Below are 16934 nucleotides of genomic sequence, written 5' to 3'. Positions count from 1 at the left end.
TTATTTTTATTCCTTAATCTTGTCTTGTCATCCCTCCTTTCCTTTAGCCAAGGCATTTTGCTTTGCTCTTTCAATGAAACCACACATATTTTTTAAGCCAAGTCCATTTAAGTACATAGGAGGAGGTCAGAGGTCAGCATCAGCTGTAGACCTGAACTTTGGTCTTGCTTAAGGACTCTTCAGCAGCATGGATGTCGGAGGACATTTTATTAGCATTTCGCACAGTGGCTGTCACAGCTCGCAGTGTTCTAATTGTGTGGTGCATTCTGAGTGTAACACTAGTTTTTCCAGACATGTTTGATCTTTATGTATAAATGATATAAACCTTGGTTCCTCTGGGGATTTCCTTGTTTTTTCTTGTTTCTTAATATATGTCTTTATTAGTATTGTGGTATTTTAACATATCCACAGTATTTCATGCCACACATCTCATCTCTGAGTATAAACTATGTATTTAATTCTACATTCACATTTGTCAGGACTGCCACTGGTGACTTCTACTTAATATCACAAGACAATCATCTGTCCAGAAGTGGAAATGTTAGGCTGTAATGCCCGTATAATCTCTGGTGTGATCACAGATCACATAAAGGACGAGTTCTGCGAAAAGAACTGGAGATAGAGCAGATTTCTGCTGTGGGTCATGAAATGCCTGAGCTGTAATCGCTGCTCATCCTGGCAGCTGGATGATGTCTAGCAGTGATGCTCACTTTCTTGCGCTGCTGGCTCTGTGGGTACTGTCACTGACGATTACCTCGCTATTCTGCAACATCATCCATTACACATCAAAGCTGCAATCTAATGAGCAGCACTGCTCCTTTTCCTTTTCTGTTCTTATATGCAGGCTCAAGTAAACAGTCATTATGTTTCATGCCTTTGTGTTCAGTGGGAATATCTGATGCTGATTTCTGAAGCTGTTTAAACAACAACACATTCACAAACTAGTCTGCTGGAAAATCATATTCACAAATGTGGTTAAAGTATCAGGACATATTGCAGCTGGTTAAATAAAAAATGGAATTAGCTGTGAATAAAAGTCCATGTTTTCTGACATTCAACTGATGCAAATTGACTTTTACAGCATGTTGAAAAAGTTGATTACCATTGCAATATAACAGGGAAATTAGGGTGTAAATTTTTTCTGACTGTGTTAGCTGAATTTGAATTTCTGGCTCATTTCTGATTCAGAATCACTGCAAAGTGTCCAGACCTCAGTGGAGAGAGAGGTTCACTCTAAACCAGTTCTTGGACAGCCCAGACATCCTGGAGGTGGAGCTCTGGTCCAAGGAAGGACGGAGGACTGAGGACTGCTTGGGAACGTGAGTCTGTGTTCAGAACCTGTGTGTGTGTGTGTGTGTGTGTGTGTGTGTGTGTGTGTGTGTGTGTGTGTGTGTGTGTGTGTGTGTGTGTGTGTGTGTGTGCGTGCGCGTGCGCGTGCGCGTGCGTGTGCGTGCGCGTGCGCGTGTGTGCGTGTGTACTTGCCCTTCAAAGCCAGTATGGGAACAATTTCAAAACTAATGCTGTGATTCGTCTTGCTGTAAAACATCTGAATGGTGTGTGCGTCGTGAAAAGCACTGTAAAAGTAAGTATAATGTACTATTAACGAAAAAACAAAACAGACTTTTCAAGAGGAGATTTGACATTTCCAGAGGAGCTGCCCTGATTCTCCACTTAATCATTTAAGCAAAGAACAGTCATTTGTTAAGTATGCAGCCTTTGCGATGTTGCTCCCTCATAAATACATACCGAGTCCTGCTGCATACCTACATACAGCAATAACCAAAGTGAAAAGTGCACACTCACACTGTCAGGATTTACTGTGTAAAGGTTTGTTGTTTATCTCGTGAACATGGCTGTGTGCCCATGTTGCTTGTCCATGTGTGATGTATGTACATTTGAATCTTTACATGACTGCAGCTATGTCTGCATGAGCATGCACCTTGTGAAGGCGTATGTATGTGTTTGTGTGTACAGGTGTGACATTAACCTGTCCAGGGTCCCTTTCAATCAGAGGCAGCTGTTCACACAGACCCTGGACCAGGGGAGAGGACGCTTGGTCTTCCTGCTTACACTGAACACATGCAACGGCGTCTCGATCTCTGACCTCTGTGCTGCACCGCTTGACGAACCTCATGAACAACAGAACCAGCTGGACAACTATGTCAGTACCTGTACAAACAACACGTCTGTCTGCACTGTATGGCTGCGTCACTTCACCCCCTTCAAGTGTCAGCATACCAGACTTTTATTTGACATCAGTAAAATGTTTAACTCAGTACAATCTCAGTTACAAAAATGTTGGGACACATTGTAAAATGTGAATAAATACAGAATATTTTTTGTTTTTTTTGTTTTGTTTTTTTACCAACAACACTTTCACAAATTGTTCCCTCTTTTTGAATTGGGGTTGTCTGAAAGCAGCCGGTGGCAGAGAGATAAACTGAGCTCTAGAGAGAATCTGGGTCAGTCTAAAGCTTGTTAATTAGGTCCTTTACAATAGGCTGTGAAGAGAAAGGCATGTATGGTGGTCTCAGTGATTATAAAGTTCAACCTTAAGTCTGAAGATATTAAAACATGCCTAGATTTTAGAGGAAATTAAGGGTTCAAGATTGGAGTCAGTTGTAAGTTAGTTCAGTCTAAACTGTTCCCAGGATTTGTGCACTACTTCCTGTGATGAAAGGACCAGAGATGGCAGTGTTTGTCCTGTAATGAGAGCATCAGTCACAGAGATGTCTGCCTTGTCAGCGTTTCTGACATTTGATAGATGATCATGGAGAGAAAAGGTCTGTAAGTGTTACTTTAACATGCAGCTGGGTGGCATGGATATAACCATGAAAAGACATGATTGCAGAGAGGGGGAGGAACAAATATTTAAGACTGTGTGTTGGAGATACCATCCCTTTATAATCTGCATTAAATATTGTCATCAAAAGCTGCACTTAAAGTGCTGTGCCTATTTTTCATTAGTCTGTTGACGAACACTCGCCATATATTGCCATAAGCTTTTTCCAAAGCTTAATGTATGAGTAAAGTATGAAAATAAATTTGCAGTGACTTGAAACTTGCTTAAATTGGGAAATCTTCTCCATCTTGGCGAATGTTCAGTTGGATTAACTGTCAAAGTTGGATTTTTGTGGTGCGGCAGTGCAGTTGCAAGCATGTTTTTTTTTTTTTGAGAACAAGCTCTTGTTGATATGAAACGTATTATTTCAGTGCCCTACAACATTTGTCACAGGTCCTTGAAACTCATTTCTTTTCTCGACAGTGGAAAAGTACCCAGCATATCTGGCACTAAAGTGGGAAACGACTGCATACACAGATTAGCACAGGTCTGCTGTGAATGCTGTGGCTCTATTTATTTTCTATGGTGCTGGTGGATGACCTGGCTAGTTTCTGCACATTACAGTATCAACATATTCATATATGTGTATGATGTGAATCTGACATTTAATTAGTGTGAAATCTAATGGAACGGAAGGAACACACGATTAGTTATTAGAGCAAATATTTTATGTCAGTTTTCCGTCCCAGGTTTGTGTTTTTGTCATGACTGTACTTGAATGAAGACGTCTCGCTCATCTCACAAACTGTGTAGTCTTGGTGGCAGAAGGTGCTCTCAGAGTGTTTTCTGGTCTTTCATGTTTCCTGTCTGCTTACTGTCCCCACAGAGTTTGAGGAGGTCCCTGGAAAACCTCCAAGATGTTGGTTTCCTCCAAGTCAAAGTTATCAAGGCTGCAGATCTGATGGCTGCTGATTTAAATGGTGACTTGCGTTTAAGTTATTTCTTTGTTCTGTCGCAGCGGACAGAGGGAGCCCGCTGTGAACGTGGGTTTTTTTTGTGTTCTGCAGGCAAGAGTGATCCCTTCTGTGTGTTGGAACTGGGGAATGACAGACTGCAGACCCACACGGTCTACAAGAGCCTCCACCCAGAGTGGAATAAAGTCTTCACATTGTCAGTTTGAGTCTCCTTTTTCCCCATTAATACTACATTATGTGTGTAGGACCACATGTATGCTGTTTGACAACAAATGGGGACATGCCGTGATGTGTATGGGCTGAGTATCTGACCTCCTCGTTTGTCTCTGCAGCCCTGTCAAAGACATTCATGATGTTCTGGTGGCAACTATCTTTGATGAGGATGGAGACAAGGCGCCAGACTTCCTGGGAAAAGTTGCCATTCCCCTGCTCTCGGTACTCGCTACCTCACTGAGTCCATCACACAGACAATAGACTAATCTATTTGCACTCTGTGTCTAAATTAAAGTGAAGAGGGCGATAACACTCCAGTGGGTTGAAGACTTGCTAAAATGTAATCCAGCATGACTGATGGTCAAGTTCATGGCTGAGTTCAGCACCTGACACCCTTTCTGTCCTGCAGATCCGCAGGGGACAACAGATCACCTTCCCACTGAGGAAAGAGGACTTAGGTAGACTGTCGAAGGGGAGCATCACTCTGGAGCTGGAGGTTATTTTTAACCCCGTAAGTAAAAGTTCAGCCTGCAAAGAGATGGGCCTGGTTCTGTCTGCGTCTCATGGCCTCATGACTTTCTTTCTTTTTTTTTTCTTTTTCAGGTCAGAGCAAGTATAAGAACCTTCAATCCAAGGGAGAGAAGAATCATGGAGGATAATCCCAAATTTTCCAAAAAGGTTTGATCCCCTTCTGATTCATTTACATATTAAATTCTTTTATTTATTTATAATCCGGGGTTTGGGAGTCCTCATTTTGCATTGAGTCGAAAATTTTCTGTACATCACATTGTAATTGTAGCTGTTAAGTTGATCTTTGTTTATAAATGAGTATAAATGATGTGGTTCATCGACAGAACATTAAACAAGCTTTGAGGTATAAGGTATTAGGCTGTAAACAAGGGATTTGAAGACATTTGATTTTATTGATATTTTATAAACAAAACAATGAATTATTTCATCAAGAAAACTGTGGAAAATGTTAGTAGGTTGCAACCCAAAATTCCATAACAGTAAACATTCCAAGTAACCAACAGTGAAGAGGCCAAGGGTCAGAGGTCACTGCTCTTTTGACAATATTCCTGTGATGTTTGGATAATTGAAATTTCAAAGAAAAAGAGCAAAGATAATGAGACAGAGAGATAGAAGACAAGTTGTTTGTTACAGTGTGTGTTGTCAATTAGCTCTTTATGAGCTGAACATGAGCGATTTTTACTTTGCCTCTCTCTAAAAAGCGCTGACTACAAAAGCAAAGACTTTGCTTCGCCTGAATTAGTTGAATCGAGCTTTAATTGACCCCAACTGTGACTGAGCTCTTGTCCACTGTTCTGCTACATTAGTTTGATATACAGTGTGCAAGACAGGGTGCAAGACAGGGTGCCTGACTGTCTGTGCTTCCCACAAAGACTCATTGTTGTCAGACAATATGTTGCTCACTAACGCCAAAATTGGCTTTCGCACTGACGACTCGGATCATAACGTCCAGGCTTTCCTTCTGTTTTAATGTTGAAAGTCTTGGTTGACAAAATCAGGTCAGATTACTGACATTTTTTTCCCCCTGACCACAATGGCTCATTCTGAAAGATACAGTACCCGCTCCTCTCATTAATCCACCAGCTGACTGGATATTTCGTGTTTGGCTTGAATACATTTCTTACAAAATTAAACCTGTAGTCCATGAAAACATCATCAAGAGCCTGTTCATCCACATTTTAAAGATAACAACTATTACATTTATGTGTTTTTCATGTTTATCTTTCAGGCTCTGGCCAGGAACGTGCTGCGTGTTCAGACACTGTACAGGGCTATCATGTTGTCTCTGCAGTACATCAAAAGCTGCTTCCAGTGGGAGAGCGTTCAGAGGAGCCTGCTAGCCTTCCTGGTGAAGTGCTTTAACTGCTTATCAACACACTATCTGCATTTCCCCTCGTTTTCCCTTCCAGCTGCGGAAGACAACCGCAGTCTGGCCAGCCCCCTACTTGAACTCTCCCAGCGAGAATCTTAATCAATGCAGTGTTGGGCTCAGCAGAAACGCAGGCTTGGCCCTGGCTCTGTGTTGGAGTGGCCACTTTCAGTGCTGCGTGTCTCATGGATGCAGAGTTAAGCCTCAGCTGGAGAGAGTAGAGTCCCAGTGGAGTCGAGATAGAGTCTATTTTTGTTCTACTTCCCTGACAACTCATTAACCCTCTGTCCAATCTGTGCTCAGTTTGATTTAGACCCCATTATGGAGACAGAAGTCCAATTAAAAGGCTCTTCAGAGATAAGGCTTATTCTCCATCCTGCCATTGTTGAATACAAGTGTTTAGCAAGTGTGAAGACAGAAACACAAGAGCAGCCTCTCAGCCTTGTCTTTAAAGTGAAAAGTGGAGGAGTTGCTGATCTTTTTGACATTACTCTCTCCCAGATCTAGCTCGATTGAAATGGCATACAGCAACTTGTTCATTAACTATGCAGGCAATCAAGGTCACGGAAAGTTCCTTTTGTTTTTGCAGCTGATGTCCTGCAGATGGCACTGCAGTTTTGCACAGAAGCCAAGGAATTTTTCATGAGTCGGGTAAAGAGATACTGTACGTCAGCCAATAGTACAGTTTGTTCAATTTGCTGTGAAAAATGGGACAGAGCTGTTATCTGTGCAGAAGCCACTCTGTAGCTTTGCGTCGTGCATTTAGTTTTGTAATTCAGGATCACTTGGAGCCAAACCTTGTGTTGTCCAGGATGAGGTCAGGAGTCAGTGCTCTTTAATCAGAAACTGCTTGTCATGAAAATATTTAAGCCATAGTTAATGTGCAGGTACTCACAGTGAAACACTCCTTTTTGATGGCAAACGATTGGTAATAATGTACTTCTGGAATACCCAATCCCTCCTTATAGATGAAATGTTAATTATTAGCGATAATGTTGTTTTGCCTGACACACACAGTCAAACACAAATTATACAAGCATGAACAAGCGCACAACATACACACTCATCCTCCCACTGCATCTCAGTGTTTGAAAGACAGTACCATCTGAACTCGTGTTTTCACACTAACGCTCCCCGCCTTTTCAATCCTCGGTGAGAAGAAACAAATGCCTGCTTAATACCGCCACATGAGAGTAATGGATCAAAGCTTCGCTTGCATGACAGGGCAGAGTGACGAAATACCTGCAACATCTGCAGATTGTCGGACAGCTTTGTAAAAGATGGTGGGACTTGCTGTTCAACGTCTCTTTGTTTTTTTTGGTACTTTTTATTTTGACATGTAACACCAGCGCTGTAAATCAGAGAAAACGATACAGCCTAAATCCAAACAGAACCCCCGATTTCACCGATTTCCCATTCCCACCCCGAGCAAAGAAACAAGAGGAGCCACCAGCGGCTTGCTTGCAAATACAGAGAAAACGAAAAAAGAAGTAAACCAATAATTTTGAGAGAAGGTACAAAACCATTACTCCCCCATGAAAATCAGTGTCATCAGTGTGCTTCCACCTCCTCCTTTCACTCTGTAAAAGAAGTAAATGTATATTTGAGGAAATATTTTTTCTTTCATGTTACACATTATGACAGTCTGTCATGCGGCAACTGCTCTGAACTCTTTCACCTCGTCCTTAAAAGGAGTTTCCTGAGAGGGATTCAATGTCCAATCCTCACGCCTTCAATGATCACGCAAGATCAGGCAACACCTCCAGAGATATAAAAAAAACTGTGCACATGTGATGTTAGCAACATAACAGTGAATCTTGATCCAGAATGAATGGATTTTGAAGCATGTCCACTGCACACGCCCCAGTGCACCCTCATCATTTCCTGAAAGCTGCATAGTCTTACTTTTACTGTTATACTCCACAGAAGCTGGAGGTGTTGTGTTTGTTTATAAGACTAATAACTCGTTGATCACACTGCTGCTTACATATGTTTCCATTAAGACTGAGTGTTTAGCAGTGGACACAGAAAAAGCACCGTTGCTCAGTTCATTTCACTGCTAAAGCCGTACTTTGTCTGTTATGACCATTAGCTTATGGTGGCTAATGTTCACTAATGTCAGCAAACTTTTAGTAGACAGTAAAGTCCACCGTGCTAGTGTTACACTACATTTTAGCATTTAGCATTATCCCATAATTGTTACTTGTGTCCTCAGTGGCTGCTGTTCAGCAGAAGGTACAGAGTTACGTGGCATTAAAACAATGAATGGAGTAAATGATGTCAGTGATTTCTGGGCTCTTGAATTACCGCCGTGCCATGCAAACCCTTCCCCGAGCATTAGTGTGGAAATCCTGCTGCATTCTGAAAATGTGTGACCCTCCAGTTCAGTAGCTCTCCTCACGTTAGTAGCCTTTCATTTTTTCTCTCCCTCTCTCTCTGATCTGGATTGTATTTCCAGAGCCCTTTTTGCTATCGAAGACTGTGTAATGCCACTCAAGCTGAAATGGGCTGCAATTATCACAATCTTTATTGCCCGAGTATACATTTCCACCAAAGCGTGACTTGGCTTTCCCCCTGTCCCGGCTCTCCCAGTCATTACAAAGTCCTCACTAATAAAACATAACCCTTTCAGTGAGGAATTGGTTTCATCTCCTCTCCCAGGCCCTGTTTTGGCTTGTGATAACACAGACAAGAGCATGCTTGGCTTTTTGCACATTAAAGCTGATGGTGGTAGCGGTGGCGGTGGTGGTGGTGGGGGATCTGTCATCTTTTATGTCAGTTGGTGCCTCAGAGGAGAGTGATGTCTTTACCAGATGTTCACTTCTATTTTTATTAGCGTATAAAAACCTGTAAACCCGTCCCCACGCCTTGTGGCTCGCTGCCATTTTGGCCGGCGCTGCCTCTCTGACAGGATTATTTTATAGTTCCATTTAGCCGTGCAATTGAGACATCACAAGCCATATTTCTTTATCCCCTCACCCATTTTACCTGAGCCACGCACAGGTGGAATGTGCATCACAAGTGCCATTAAGACGTTAATGACATATTCAGACAGACTCCCTGTGGCCGTGTGGTCGGCCTTAATGTACACAATGTGAGACAGGCAGAATAATTAGACGTACGTGGTTGCAGGGGGTGGAGGGGGAGTCCAGAGTGGTCACCCTGCGCGACATATGCACAGATATCCATATGAAGGAAGCAAGGCTTTGATAATGGCAGGGTAGCCTTCTTCAGCTTGACCAGTGCTGATATGCACATCAGACCAGCCTTCAGCTGATGGGGATTCAGGAGCTGTAGAAAATGTCTTGGGATGTCAGATTGTTTTATCTTCCCACCCCATTGTGTCTGCCCTTACTGATTCCTGACCTCTGTGACCCTCTGCCTGCAGGTGTTTGTAGTGACGGTGTGGTACTGGGAGTTTTACATGCTGCCCTTCTTCCTGGTCCTTCTCATCTCGTGGAACTACCTCCAGATCCGCTCCGGCCGAGTCAGTCAGGACGTGGTGAGTCCAGAGCAGCTCTGTCAGCCTCGTCCTTCTCCTTCAGCCCGATGTCCTGCTGGCTCACACTCCCTTCTTTATTTTGTAGAATAAAGAGCAGCAACCTCAACCACAGAAGTAAAGAAGTAAAAGCTGGCTTGTTTCCATAGCAACCAGCTGCACCTAGCTACATGATACATAATCATAAAATAACACAACATAAATAAGCACAGAAAACTCAGTGAATAGACTAATGCAACATATCATTCGCTAATTTGCAGCGTTTGTTCCTTACTAACACTGCTGTCTTTTTTCAGCCTGTTTCTGGTTATTGTTCTGAATCTTGCCTCCTCTTCGCTGTAATTGGTCTGTTGCCCTCTTCTTGTTGTGACTGGTCAATTAGAAAAACTTTTAGTCCTCTGCTCTGAAAAGGTCACAATTCATGGTGCTTTTTCCCCACTGTGACAGCTCACAGAAAAAAATGATGTTGCATCTTGTCTGCGCTCTGTACGGAGTAACAGCTGCATTTACTGAATGCAGTGATGGTAGTTCAACACAGACCATAGGTTATAGCAAATTACATACACAGAGCACTGTTCAGACAACAATCTACTTTATTATGTTGTGAAAGCAGTGAAGTGTGTGCTGATTTACAGCCATGTAGGGCTCCAACTAAGAGTTATTTTATTATTGACCAATCTGTACATTTCCCTGGTTTTATTCTATTAATTAATTAATAATTTTTTTAGACGACAGACGTCAGAAAATTGTGAAAAATGGGCACTCACTACTTTGCAGAACTCTTCCAAAACAGAAAGATATTAAACTTACAAAGATATGAAACAATGAGAAATTGATTAAATCAATTATAAAAATTGTTGCCAATTTATTTTGTCAATCAACTAAACCAGTTAATCATTTCAGCTCTACAACCATGCTAGTGTATATACTGTAATACACTAAATATTGTACCAAACAGCATATTGCAAGACCAATTAAAAGTCAAGTGGGGAACATTTTTTATATCGAGGGCCATCCTTCCTTCAAGGTCACACTAAATTACTGAAGACATAAATCACACAAACCTCTAATACGATGACTGGAACTGCTTCTCTTTGGTGAGGCATCTGATGTCAGATGGTGGTAATTATGATGATGATGAGGTTTCTGCTTTTTAGCTGTTAGCTCGCTCACCACAAAACTTACCTGCATAACACTGTTTCTGTCAGAGTGTGGTCTTATGACAGCCGCTTGTTGGGCATCCAAACTCTGCAGAAGAGCATTAACTTTATCCGAGCGCATTTGTATTCTCAGCTCATCCACTTCAACATGTTTGTGTCTGTAATGACTCTTGAGATGAACCTTTTTCATCTCTGTGAGCTCATCGCCGCGAACTACACTGACATACTGGTTTGCCTTTCATTTCAGTGGAGATAATTATATGTCAGTTTCTCTTGGAAAGCGCAACAATCTGCATCTTTCTTTTGTTGACAGTCACCATGATGCACATGGTGAACAGCTACCTGAAAGTTGTGTTCAGGAACGTGTTATTGTACTATTTTGTGTTCTTTTTTAATCACAAAAAGTAAAAAAAAAAAAAGTATATATATATATCTTTTCATATCTCTATCTCTTTTACTGCCCTTTAATTTGCTTGTATATATATATGTATATGTATGTATATATATATATACACACACACACACACACACACACACACACACACACACACACACACACACACACACACACACACACACACACACACACACACTCGCGTGTTCAGGTATATCTCCGTTATTGTCAGAATTGTTTTCAGGCCCTTTAATTTACTTTTAATTTAAATTTGAATTCTAATTGCATAGTGCAACAACAGGCACATGAGAACAGATTTTTGACACATCACAATTCATTTTTAAACCACCTGATTTTCAGCTATGCAGGGGCAGCAGAAACAAGCAGTTTGACAGATCATCACCTTTTAAGTTGAAATGGCAAACTTGTTGAACATGAATTGAATGCTGTTTTTGGTGTCAACCAACTCCTGAAAAAAACTTGTAAATGATCCACTATGTTCACCAGCTATTTGCCAACGTTGTCTTTGAGTTCTTTAGCTGAAAACAGCTGCCTGCTGTGTCCTAAAAGAGCTGCAGAGTCAGGAGAGTCTGTCACTTTGCGCAACGCGTTTCACATACAAGTAATCTTGTGACTGACTGTAGAAAAATACTCATTACTGATGCTTTAACGTATCCAGATGTAGACCTTCAGTAGCCTTGGCTCATGATGAAAAAGCCAACATGGCCTGTCAGTCATCTGTCCTGCAGCGCTTTTGGAGGCTGACCTCAGGATCACCGCAAATCCCTGCACTTTGTCAGATGGAGAACCCAATGAGATAAAGTTTATAATGTAGAAACTCTTGGAATCACGAGAATCTCATGTCTATAATACCGCTCTTTTTTTTGTTTCAGGATAATATGGATTTGGGGGATGAGGATGAGGATGATGAGAAGGTATGTACCTGTGGTGGAGCGTCTGTATTTCTATGCGCTGATGAATAGAAAAGATGTTAGCTTTATTCTTACATGTTGACAAAGGTGATCTATGATTTATGTTGTTAAGCTTTTTATTCAGTACTAAACCTTCTGATGCATTTTGATTCCTGCCAACCGCTAGTTGTATTTTTTTGTAAACTTGTGGTTACTAAAAGACGTTTGGGCTTAATAAAGACCTCACCAACCCGTTTCCACATGTCACAACACATTCATATGCTAATAGAGGGGCGGGGGGAAAGGTTCTGCTGCATTTGGGAAAGTCCCTGAGCTTAACACACCATACAATGCCATCAATATGGAACTAATGACAGCACTTAGACATGCTTTTTCAAAGCTCATTTTGAAAGTTTGTGTTGAAAGTGTTACAATGCTTTTAGGCAATGAAATATTTCTTCCGAGTGACAGCAGTTTATTGTAGACTCTTTGAATGGCCTGCGTTGGCCTGGTGTAAAGTACTTTCCATACTGGCTCCAAGTGGGAACATGACCCCGAAATGGCTGAAGTGCTTTAGTGCATAATGGATATTTGCCTGAGGACAACCTAAATTGTCTTACATGTGGTTTTTGGGACTGGTAGTCACTGTGCATCTGGAATATCCCAGGTTTGATCCCCTCTGCAGCTCTTTTCCCAGGCTAGCCCCCAACGTCTGGATGGCGTTGGGCCAGCAGTCACTCACAGCGCTTCCGAGCAGAAGCAAACGACTGTACATCATAGAGATCACAAAGTGACAAAGACCATGTCTTTGGCCAGTCCACAGTCCCCCAGTAACCACGGCTGCCATGCCACGGACCATCCTCCCAGACCCCGGTCTCCCTGTGTTTGATGTGGACATGTGGTCGAGTCTGTCTGAAGTCTGGCTCTCGCTCCAGAGATTTACTCTGTTTACTTTAAAGCTATCCATCCCTCCAGGGATCTGGACTAGCCTGAGAACAGTACCTCATCTCGTCCGTAATGTGAAGTCCAGTCCCTTTATGAAGAGCCTTTACTTCAAAAAGCCATTTTTAAACTTGCTCTTAAAGAATCTGCCTGCTGTCTTTCTCAGAGACACTCAGACAGTCATTATCAGAAAGTCTTGTGTGAATCAAACTTGTGACCCTGAGAGTGTCTCAGAACATCTCTTTTTTAAGGGTGCAACCAAACTAAATTCCAAAAATTTTTGATATTCCATCTAGTTCCAAATAGTCATCTACTTTTGTTTGTTTTAATTAATCAGTGTAATAAATGATACTTTTAAATTTCTATTGAACCTTTCTTTAACCAGGAAGTATTTTGTTTGATATGGCATATTTTGGTTTGAGTGTGTGTGTGTGTGTGTGTGTGTGTGTGTGTGTGTGTGTGTGTGTGTGTGTGTGTGTGTGTGTGTGTGTGTGTGTGTGTGTGTGTGTGTGTGTGTGTGTGTATATATATAGATATTTGGTATATTTGATATACTCTTTTTCAAGGGTTATGTAAAACAATTGTGCTGCATGACAGCACAGACATAACGCACAATAAACTATGACCAGAAACATCTTTATGAAACAACTTCAATTAATTTAAAGTAAAACTCACACAAATTTGTTTTGGGTTTTTTCCATAATTTCTGTAATGGTTTGTACGTGAAAATGTACTCCCTTTCAAACGTGTATTTATTCTGTATTATTCGGTACTGATAGTACTTTTAAGATTCAAGAATAAGTTAATGAGCTGCATGTCTGACAGTCTGTCACTAATCGTTATAGCAGGGATCGTTTCCATCCAGCACAAACCTTTTATTAGATTCATGAAGACACGGTCTTTTATGTCTTAAATGTGCACTTTTGTTCCACTTTGATTACAATTAGCTGCTGAAAATGATCTCATCTCTCCTCAAATGAAATTCCTTGCCAACACATGCCAAAATAACAAATAGGGAAACACGTCCTTCTTTCCGTCCTGTGTGTTCTGCTGTAGGAGTCAGAGAGAAAAGGGCTGATGGAGAAAATCCACATGGTCCAAGACACCATCATCACCCTTCAAAACCTGCTGGACGAGATCGCCTGTGTGGGGGAGAGGATTAAAAAGTAAGAGTTAAACATCCAGCGTGAAATTACAGCTCACTACAGTTGAATATTTAAATATTCATAAATGTTTATGAGAGATTGTTATTAATTACTACATCTTGATTATTCTAACACATTATTTTGATTGTTTTCTTGTAATTGTGCAGTGCAAAAAAGGAACTCTGTGACATTTTAATGCTGTATTTTATGTGAATTGTTCAAATGACTCTGCAGCGTAAGTTCCTCCTCGACACTCACTTCCTGATGTTTATGATGTGAATTTGTCAGCACTTTCAACTGGTCGGTGCCGTTCCTGTCCAGCCTGGCTTTCCTGGTCTTTGCCATTGCAACAATCATTACATACTACATTCCTTTACGCTACATTGTCTTAATATGGGGTGAGTCTGAAACACTGTTTATCATGTCATCTGTTTTGTGTTTGTCTGCCTCCATTTTAGCTGAGTGCCTCATCACCCCCTAAAATCTCTGCCCACCGTCTATTCTATTTTTATTTCCTTCCCGAGCGTCTTTCTGTTATCCATGAGCTTTACAAGGTCACAGGAGTATTTGCTCCCATACTTTGTGGCCGCTGTGACTTCCTTCCCTTTATCTGTCAACATCAGCTCCTTATAATATTAGTAATGTATGTATTGAAGCATATCCTATTGTTAAAAGCAAGAATATAGTAAGATAATTGTCTGAATGACCAGAGTGTAAAATGTTGCAAGCCTAAAAAGTGAAAGCAAACAATTATACTGTACATAATGTAATATTCCAAGCAATATTGCCTGGACAGCATGTGTCTCCTCTGCAGGTATTTGTTTGTGTGGAAACAAAGAGCGCAGCCACAAGAGACTACTGTTAATGATATGTTGGTGTGAATTTCTGTTTTAGGTATCAATAAATTCACCAAGAAATTACGGAACCCGTACAGCATTGACAACAATGAAGTGCTTGATTTCCTGACGAGGGTGCCTTCAGATGTGCAGAAGGTAAGCCCCGCTGGATCAGCCGGCCAGGAAGCCCAAAATCCCAGAGCCCGCTAGCTTTGCATTTCACTAAAACAACTCCCAGGCATTCATCACTCTTGTCTGTATAATTAGCTTCATCTGTATAATTATGTAGCCCAGTATAATTTCTGTTGTGTTTTGGTCATGATACATCCCTGGTGGAGGTCTGCTGCTTAGCAGCTTTGCGGTGCAGGCTGTTCCCAGGCTGAGACAGGAGACGCTGCTGCTGGTGTCTCCTGTATGAACTCACCAGCCTCAGCAAAGCAAAATATCAGTCAGCACGCTGCAGCTCCTCCAGCTCACATCAACCAAAGTGAGCGAAAATAAGTTTAGCTCATTTAGCTGGTTTTGGAGAATATTTTACATCATTTAATAATAGTAAAATAAGCACTTTTTCAACAAAAATCATCACCAAATTTGCAGGATTTCGCAGTGATGGTCCAAAATGGCTCCCTCATGTCCAGAAGCCAGACACCAGACACACATTTTTAAGTGTGGACTGTTCTCAAGAAGTGTTTGCCTTTTGTTTTTTCCCTGTTTCTCCTCCTGTGTGTGTGTTCTGCTGTGCTGACCTCTCTTCTTCCTTTATTCCCTGTCTTCTCTCTCACCCGAACCCATCTCTCCTCCTCACCCTGTGTCTCTACCCTTTTCTCTCTAAGCTGTTTGACCCCATTTGCCTCCTCCCTCTCCTTCTTCGATGCCCTTGGGCCTCTGGGGTTAGTAGCAGTGACTCTCTGCGGTTTCTCCGCTGACCACTGTTGTTCTGTCTATGTGACGACTATGGTCATCCTGCTCGGTGGTGGCAGGACTTCGTCATACACACACCTCAGTGTTATTTGATTTTCAATAGTGATTGAATCAAAGAACGACACGATGAACAAAAAGTAATGCATCAGTGGTAAATGGACTAATAACTGGTTCTTACTTGCAGGTTCAGTACAGTGAGATAAAGAGCAGCAAGAAGAAGAAAACCTCGTAGAATGTAGGAGGAGGGCGGTCTGTAAACGGGACCTGATGCTGCTGTTTGAAGACTTCCTTCCTAAAAACTGTTTCTGGATGATCTACAGAGTCTTACTTTTTGTCTGTTTTGGTGTGTGTGGTAGGTTTGAATTGGCTGTGTCGGTACACAGCTCAGCACCCCTCAATTCAGCCAGCACCTAAAGACCTTTCAGCCAAAGAAGTCCATACTGAGGACCCTCCAAAGATTACTTTACCACTTTTTTTAAACTAATTTTATAATATTATTTCCGAAGATTGTAGGTGTTTTATTGTATGTACAGTTTTTTTCTTTAAGATAATCACTTAGAAGCTGCTTTGTTTTATATGCCTGGCCCCAGATTGTGTCAGCTGAAAAATCATTTTGTATTCTACTGAATGCAGACATATGTTTGGTATTTACGTGTATATTTTTACATAATTTACATTGACAGATTATCTTATCCACCATTTGAAAAATGGCTAACTTTAAAAAAGTACAACTTGTCATAAAGTGTTTTTGTAGAAAATAGTTATTTTTTTATGTACAAGGTTTTAAATATTAATTATAAATGTCAGGTAACAATTAGTGTTCCAAATTGAGCCTTTCATATGTCCATATACAGCAACATATCATAAAAATCAAAGCAACTCTTATGCATGGTATTCCTTTTTTTATTACATTTACCTTTTAAATGATAAAGAGCTACATGCATAAAGTATTGACGCATTAATTGTACAACAATATGACATATATATATATATGACCATATGAAATATGGATTAATTTTACATGCAAAGATAAGTGCCTAAATTTTTGATTTTATTTTCATTCTTTATAGATAGAGGGATGTTGCATTGCATTGTGTTGTATTTCAGTCTTTGCCATTGAGTGGAATGGGGCCAGATCTGTACTCATGACTTTATTTATTAATGGCAGTCACAGATGAAGACTTTGTGTCTCTCATTTCTGTCACCATTAAATGCACACAATCTCAGTTATAAGTTCTGCCTCTCTGTCTCAGCTCT

The 16934-nt window shown here is 41.1% G+C and overlaps 1 protein-coding gene across 4 annotated transcripts in view; it reads left to right on the top strand.

The window, feature by feature from the left end:
- The window catches only part of LOC139332836 (multiple C2 and transmembrane domain-containing protein 2-like), a 37888-nt gene extending 21532 nt beyond the window's left edge, over nt 1-16356 (top strand). For all 4 annotated transcript variants that reach the window (XM_070964988.1, XM_070964979.1, XM_070964964.1 and 1 more), the window contains 14 exons: nt 1189-1319; nt 1975-2161; nt 3669-3762; nt 3850-3952; nt 4089-4191; nt 4379-4480; nt 4573-4647; nt 5729-5848; nt 9258-9371; nt 11816-11857; nt 13832-13941; nt 14209-14318; nt 14815-14912; nt 15862-16356. In XM_070964988.1, coding sequence (XP_070821089.1) covers nt 1189-1319; nt 1975-2161; nt 3669-3762; nt 3850-3952; nt 4089-4191; nt 4379-4480; nt 4573-4647; nt 5729-5848; nt 9258-9371; nt 11816-11857; nt 13832-13941; nt 14209-14318; nt 14815-14912; nt 15862-15909 — 1437 coding nt within the window. In that variant the 3' untranslated portion in view covers nt 15910-16356. The remainder of the gene's footprint in view (nt 1-1188; nt 1320-1974; nt 2162-3668; nt 3763-3849; nt 3953-4088; nt 4192-4378; nt 4481-4572; nt 4648-5728; nt 5849-9257; nt 9372-11815; nt 11858-13831; nt 13942-14208; nt 14319-14814; nt 14913-15861) is intronic.
- Nucleotides 16357-16934: the final 578 nt, after the last annotated feature.

The sequence above is a fragment of the Chaetodon trifascialis genome, chromosome 1 (assembly GCF_039877785.1).
Source record: "Chaetodon trifascialis isolate fChaTrf1 chromosome 1, fChaTrf1.hap1, whole genome shotgun sequence".
NCBI lineage: Eukaryota > Metazoa > Chordata > Actinopteri > Chaetodontiformes > Chaetodontidae > Chaetodon > Chaetodon trifascialis.
Note: the sequence above shows the minus strand (reverse complement) of the source record. Positions and strands in the feature narration are given on the sequence as shown.